Below are 7223 nucleotides of genomic sequence, written 5' to 3' on the forward strand. Positions count from 1 at the left end.
ATATATATATATATATATTTATATCTGCATAGTGTGACAAACAACTTTTTTAGGGATGCGTGAGAGTCACTTAGATACAGTTTAAAGGGGACTTCATCGTCTAAACGCCCAAAGTCTATCACCAAAGTATTTCCACCTTTATATAGTAGACGACTATATACATGCGTACTCTGTTGTTCCAAGATCAGTAAAAGTGCCAAAAGCAAGCCGTGGGCATATGTAGTAAACAGATGTATTGAGAGAAAGTCAGGAGGAGTGAATAGTGAGGGTGAAATGGAGAGACCACTATCGAGATCTGTGCCGTATCTGACCCGAGAAGTTGACGTGAACTGAATCGCATACCTTGTACGGCCTAAATGGTTTCGTATTTGTTTGTACTTCACGGCATTCTCTGACAGTGTCCAATATGCAGTTTCAAACATTTACAAATCATGTGAAAAATACCACAGCGACCTTGTGAAGATATATTGATATCGCATCACAATTCCTGGTAAGTATAATAGTGTGGATTAGCCTTTTTGGTTCACTACAAAAGTATGAGGAATTAGAGCACGATTTAAATACCTTTTTTTTCTTAGCTACTCTGATGATGTAAGGGAAGTCCACTTCGGTAAGGTCTCAGATGATCGAGTGCACGACTTCCCAAACACCACATCGGGAACTATTCCATCCCAAGTGAGTGTGGGATTAAGATGCGCAAGATTTTCTCCAGAGTCTAATATCGGAAGGTGCTCATGTTTAGATGCGCAACTGGTAGGTGAAGGTCCGGTTGTATTTACAAACTCCTTGACACAAGTGAGAACGGCCCCCGTGTTGTCATCTGATGAGCGGATACAATAGTAGTGACAAGCGTAGTCCTCTGAAAAAAGATATGAATGAAGATCAGCAAGGTGGGACTACAATGGTAGCAAGAGAGAACAATACTAGAAACGTAATCTGATTAAAATTTTATTAATAGACGACTGGTATGAGTGTACTATGCAGTTGGAGGTCCAGTCTTAGACACCTGAAAGTCTTAGACCAAATGGTATACGAGCTAACCATCTTCACAATCTGTATATACTTGCGCTAACATTACGCACACAGGTGGTTCTATAGTACCTCTTATGAAGTATATGTACCTTGAGCTGAATAGTCGCGTAATGGCACATACCTCGAGAAACCGAAACGTTGTATGCCATGAGACCTAATTCTCGTTCCAGTTTCAAGAGCCCGTCAGCTAGCAAAGGAAGGCAAAACAGTACTTGTTAGCTGTCACTACAAACCAGGGATGCAGATACTGTCGCTTGACTCGAGAATATTCATTGCAGTAGAAACATCGACGAGGGGCAGGTAAAGACACGTATGTGATACTCAGACATATTGAGCGAGCATATCGTCTCAGACGAATCGAAACCGGTCTAAATAACACAAAGCAGTGATATAGCAAAGTACAAAAGAAATGCGACTCTTTTATCCGGGTATTTCCTGTATACTACATATAATATGTGAAATTGCACCGGCCAAATGCTCAGTGCCAATATACATGTTGATAATTTCCGGCTCACCTGCAAGAGCCGGCAGTACGAGCTTGAAATCCGAATTGTGCACAGGTATGTCGATCCACACCTTGCTAACTACAATTGATGTGCCGATAACGATGCGCTTCCACGTATGATTGTGAATACGCAGCCCGATGCGAACAATTAATCTCGAAATGAAGATCGAAACAATCAGCATACTCTGTAAGATCGAAAACGACGGATGGGAAATTATAAATATTAAGTGACCTTTCCGACTGCTGTATATCACTCGAGGAAGAGGCATATATTGGCTTTAACCACATTGATAGTACAACGGGCTGCAATCATTTAAAGCTTCGTTGGCCACTTCATCTATTGCAAGCATCTGTGCAAAGCAAATTTCGCATGACCACAGACGGTTTACCCCAGCAGTAAGCTTGGCTGCTCCGCTAAAGGCCACCAAAAATCTTGTGATATTCTCCTGGTCGATGCATCGTTCTTTGTAATCTTCAGGCAGTTGAGCTTTCTGAACGTCGAATTTGAAAGAAAACAAACAGCTCTGGTCTGAAGGGCACAATCATAAATGAGCGAAGCGCATGATTTGGCAGGTAGAAAAATTGCACGAGCGCATATGAGTACCAACTAATCAAATATAGGACACAATATATGCAGGAGGTCAGGGTTTATGGCGGGAACAATCTAAATAGAAGTGAAAAAATGGTATGTAAGGCTATACCTGCCGGATACTCGTACCATGATTGGATGTTCAGTTTCATCAAATATACCCGATCCTGCCGTGTCGCCTTTAGTCTGGGTAAGTACGATCTGTTCATGTATAGCTTTACTGAGACTGGTGAAATGATACGAACAAACAAATTAAATATCATCAGTGTGAAGGAGATATGGTAACACAAAAATTGATTGATAGCTTATGGTCTTCAGAGAAAGATGAATAATTGCAATCAACTGGGCCGCTTCACCTGCAACCTATAGTTAGCGAAATGAATTCACGAGTCGTCTCAAAACATCGTCAAACTTCTATCACGTTTGTCTCAATTTTTGTTGCAAACAAGCAATAGCGGAACTTAGCGCAGAGGAATACACACAAACCGCTCAGTATACAACAATTAAGTAGCGAACAACGCCTAGATATGCATGCCAAACATACGAGTTGATGATCATAGTCATATCAGGTTCCTCGAGACACCCAGCATCGTCAGCAGCTGTGGACTTTCCGATACCACTTACAACTTCTGCCATATTTTGCCTCAATTCCTTGGCATCTTTGATATAGGCAGTCGATAAAGACCTCTTGACGCAAGTACTCCCCTTGAACGATTCACTAGAAATAGTTGCCACACAGGGGACTGCTTTGAGCGATATCCCAGCACATAAAGCGCATATTCTGATACGTAAGCATACATGTGCATGTCTTGTATATCAGTTTAAATGCGGATAGACATATCAAGTCCTCATGTCTCTCTACAACACCTAGATTAGACTGCGGGGTGGCTATACTCAAGCTGAACGTTTACCACATTCACATAAGGTGCTCTAAACACCACCGAACTATTCGTTAGAAGTCCCCAACATATATCAAAATATTTTAAATAATTCGAAAACACTTTACAATAGCACAGAAGCTGAGATAGATTTTGCTTGTGGTGATTCCAGGAGGTCACACGGACCTTTAATATGCTCCGCGAGGCAGCTAGATCGTCATGTATACACGATACAAATCACAATCTGTGACAAGTTTGTGAATTCAATTGGTCTTATACTGGAATCGAACGTCGGCAGAACCAGTCACGGACCCACCAACCAGTTCCACGAGTTGATAGCAGCCTCATTGACATCACATAAACTTGAAGTTGGTTTAGGGGCGCATGGCACTGAATTGACTATATAATGGTAAAGATAATGTACCAAAGTATACACCACAAAAAAAGCTACTAACCCACCTGTTAGACGTCGTTAACGGTAGATTTTTGTACAGATAATTCGCAAAGCGTTGCCTAGCCAATTGTTCGGAATCGATGCCCACATAGAAATTCAGTGACGTCAACGATAGCGAGTCCATATCACGCCGGTGATGCAGTACAACTTTCCGAGATGATTGAGTCAGTCTCCTGAGTGCTTTGTCGTTATGTTGAGATATATGTTGAATTGTGTATGTCCGCGCAAGGTCACACCCCGTAAGACGTTTGAGCCGTCTTCGAATTCTATGTTCAATTGTGAGGTGCGTATGTAGCCCTCCATGCGACCTCTAAGGTCTTGGGAGGAGTAGGCCTCGTCTGAGTAGAGTGATGCCGTCTCCTGTGCAAATGAATACAAACCACTACAATTAAAAAACGAATTTTCTGTACACACAACTAAATAGTACTTGATGTGTGTTGTAGTATACGGTACTGATGGCAAGCTCAAGGCAGTCTCCTAAGCCAGCTGAACATCTTTGATTTTCAAGTGTTATTTTGAAAACCTCTCTACGGCGGAAACAATCCATTCGCTTCTGATATCGAGTTAAGCACACTGCAGAATAGGCACAGCACGGAAGGATATCAGACGGTATTAGGGAAATAAATGCACAATATATACAGCCAAAAGTTGCCAGCTTCCGTAAATGTGCCATGAAACATACAAGTATGCTCGGTTCCGGGCCTGGTGGTTCCACATGCTCTACCTCATCCAAGTAATCGTTTAAAATAGGCTCAACATTGTCATTACTGTGGCGTCGCCGAAGCCAGTTGTGTAATTTTCTCCGCCGTTTTGCGGACAATTCGACACCAAGATCATCCGAATCGCTGCAAAACCGCATCAATTATACAGTATAGCGGTTGAGTATCAATAAAGACTTTCCAGGTCTGAGTAGAGATATCAACACGTATATAGATATTATATATATATATATAGTAGATACGCTTGCTCAGGTGTGTTCATATTGAAACTCAGAATATACATCGTACATGGTCGAATGTATGCTCACACGCGCACAATACTATAATGCAAATGCTTGTGTATGCACAGCTCTACAGTTTTTAAATCGCCCTGGTTTCTCATATCAGCGTAGATAAATACATATATGTTTCTATAGTCAGACGTTATCATTCATACAATTTTGATTCATCGGTGTAGATTGCTCCTACTTCGTACTTGAAGACTCTGAGCTTTTGTCTCAGTTTAGATTGCCCTTTTGTTTCTTTCCGGTCCAACATTCCACCAGCATCAGTCTGATCATGCGAAGCACGATGAAGCGCGAGTCTTCCCAATAAGGAACTTGTTCGTTTAGGTCTATGAACCCCTTCCCCCCACCAGACGAAGTGGAGTCGCGAGAAGACGCTGTACCAGATAACCGCTGCAGCAGCTGTCCCGTGGTACTTCTAGCGTGATGCAATGATTCTTTATGCAAAAAGCCTTCCTTTGAATTACTACACGACCCCTTAGGTTTTATATTATCGTGAGGCGGGGTATTTACAGCTGATATCTCCAGTGCTGAATTAACGCCACTCCCTTGCGAAAATCCAGTTGTTGGAAGAGCAGCGGCCTCATCACGCGATCCCTCATTCTGATCCATATTCCGCCTGGGTATCTAAGGTAGTAAAGGCACCAACATCAGAGCTCTACTAGACTGGCATATGATTGGAAGTGTAGTTATGTTGAAGCAGGTGTGAAGCATCTACGCATCTTTTGCAGAGGGCACCACCACGTTAGACAATTATATACTCTTTGCAGCACATATTTTAATTAAATATGAATAGCTTTAAGACCGACCCAAGGAGTCACAATGACAAGAGACTGCATCACGGTATACCTTTAAATACAGCAGTATACCTTTAAATACAGCAGTATACCTTTAAATACAGCAGTGTTTAATTGTTCAACACGCCAAGACTGGTTCAATATTCAATATAAATACGTGTTGCTTCCATCATGAAATGATGAAGGTAGAGCTGGAAATTAATAGTTTTCACCAGTTAAATCGAGGTTGCAATTTGAGCGCCAATATTAGTGGTAGCTATTTATAGATGTGTTTGCTTTATCTTTTCAAAGCAGCATTCTTTTCCACATATATTATTTGGAAATAAAAAGATCGGCTTTTTATATTTTATTAAATATATCACACAGTCACACACTCTGAGAGACTGAGACATACGTGTTTTACAAATTTTAAACTCTCTCTTTTATCAAAGGGGTTCCCCAAAGAGTGTTTTCTTTGTTGGTCAGCAATATGAAACGTACACTGATATGCCAACTTTTAAGGATCATCTCATCTGCATTCCTATCCACAGAGCCTACTAGCTAGTGCCGGCGCGTATGATATCATTATCGCGGTCACATACGTATTATATACCTCTTTATAGAGCGTACTAGCTACTCATATTTCTATTCGCCCAGTCAATTTATACAAGATGTTGAAACGAAGAAAGTCGCTTTCTATGCCCAATCTCGTAGAGATGGATGGTAGTGCAGACGTTCCGCTTAACACGCATGAACAGCAAGCACAGAAAATGTACGAGCAATGTTTACAAAAAGCAAAGACTGAACAGCAGCCACTCGGCGATGAATATGACGATATCCAGAACTTCCACATGCAATACCAGAGGCATCAGCGGAAGGCTGAACTCCAACAACAACACTCGACCAGTGCTACCTACCAACAGAACCAAGCGCAAACCCAACTACAAGCCCAAGAGTTAGCTCAGGCACAACAGATGCAGCAAATGCAACAGTTCCGGTCGCCACAGACTTTCGAACGGCCCAGGGGAGAGGGTAGGGTAGTGCATAGTAAAAGCTCAAACCTTGCCAGTGCCTCAGGTGCCTTATATGACGAGATGTTCGACATGCAGAACTCATTGCGGAAGACCTCAATCTCAGATATAGAAATACCCGAGGCCAATTGGACGTTTAATTCACTACAGCACTACCTGGAAGATAGTGTACAGTCGCCGGGAGATATGGATGATATTAATAGCATGTTGGCCACCGGGTCTAACTCACGGGCGGCCAGTGATGGGAGTGCGGGTCTGATGGGTCCTGGTAGTCTGAATCAGAACACTCTGAATAATACAGGCTTTGCACAGCCGCATTCGCCGGGTCTGACCCGAACAAACTCACGAAGACTGGTGTCACCAAATAGCCTTGGACAACTGTCGCTGTCACACTCGAACGGGGGCGGCGGTAAAATGTACTCAAATCACAGTTCGGGAGGCCTGAGCTCGAGTATGGACGCTTTCTCCATGGATTTACAGTCACAGAATCAGTCTATATACAGGCAACATCAGCAACGGCAAGCGAGTAGTACAAATGGTCCCCCATCGGGCCCGCAAAGCACGAGCGCCTCCACAACTCAACTTCAACAAACATTCAACACTGAGCAACCTGCGCACCAATCTCCCTCGTACTCCACATCAAACCTACCTCGAAGACCCGAGCTATCCAGTAGCACGTCAAGTATAGTGAGTGGTACCCCACTTGGGCGAGCCACATCGAATGCAGGTCCACCGGTATCCGCTACACTCAGCAGTAGCAGTTTGCTGTCCTTATCAAATAATTTTGCTAGCACCGCGCTATCGCCATTCGGAGATATACGAGAAGAGAACGAAGGTATGCAATGAAAATATGTGAATGAGAGCATCGACAGGTAATAATGAATACATAGTTGTATGCGAACACACACATACACACACACACACACACACACACACACACATATATATATATATA

The 7223-nt window shown here is 42.7% G+C and overlaps 3 protein-coding genes across 3 annotated transcripts; 1 reads left to right on the forward strand and 2 right to left on the reverse strand.

Annotated features, from left to right (window-relative positions):
• Positions 1-578: 578 nt before the first annotated feature.
• SARC_10773 (hypothetical protein) lies at positions 579-2762 on the reverse strand (the record flags this gene model as incomplete). Its single annotated transcript, XM_014295170.1, has 6 exons — positions 579-859; positions 1154-1219; positions 1548-1722; positions 1927-2028; positions 2256-2352; positions 2671-2762. 6 exons carry the CDS (start codon positions 2760-2762, stop codon positions 579-581), a joined length of 813 nt encoding a protein of 270 aa, XP_014150645.1.
• Positions 2763-4674: 1912 nt separating this feature from the next.
• SARC_10774 (hypothetical protein) lies at positions 4675-5105 on the reverse strand (the record flags this gene model as incomplete). The annotated part of the gene is made up of 1 exon (XM_014295171.1): positions 4675-5105. Exon 1 carries the CDS (start codon positions 5071-5073, stop codon positions 4675-4677), a length of 399 nt encoding a protein of 132 aa, XP_014150646.1. The 5' UTR covers positions 5074-5105.
• A 568-nt stretch (positions 5106-5673) lies between these two features.
• Positions 5674-7105, forward strand: SARC_10775 (hypothetical protein; the record flags this gene model as incomplete). The annotated part of the gene is made up of 1 exon (XM_014295172.1): positions 5674-7105. A coding segment is annotated over exon 1 (1197 nt), but the record flags the coding sequence as incomplete, so codon positions are not given.
• Between the last annotated feature and the right edge of the window lie 118 nt (positions 7106-7223).

The sequence above is a fragment of the Sphaeroforma arctica genome, assembly GCF_001186125.1.
Source record: "Sphaeroforma arctica JP610 unplaced genomic scaffold supercont1.1383, whole genome shotgun sequence".
Classification (NCBI taxonomy): Eukaryota; class Ichthyosporea; order Ichthyophonida; genus Sphaeroforma; species Sphaeroforma arctica.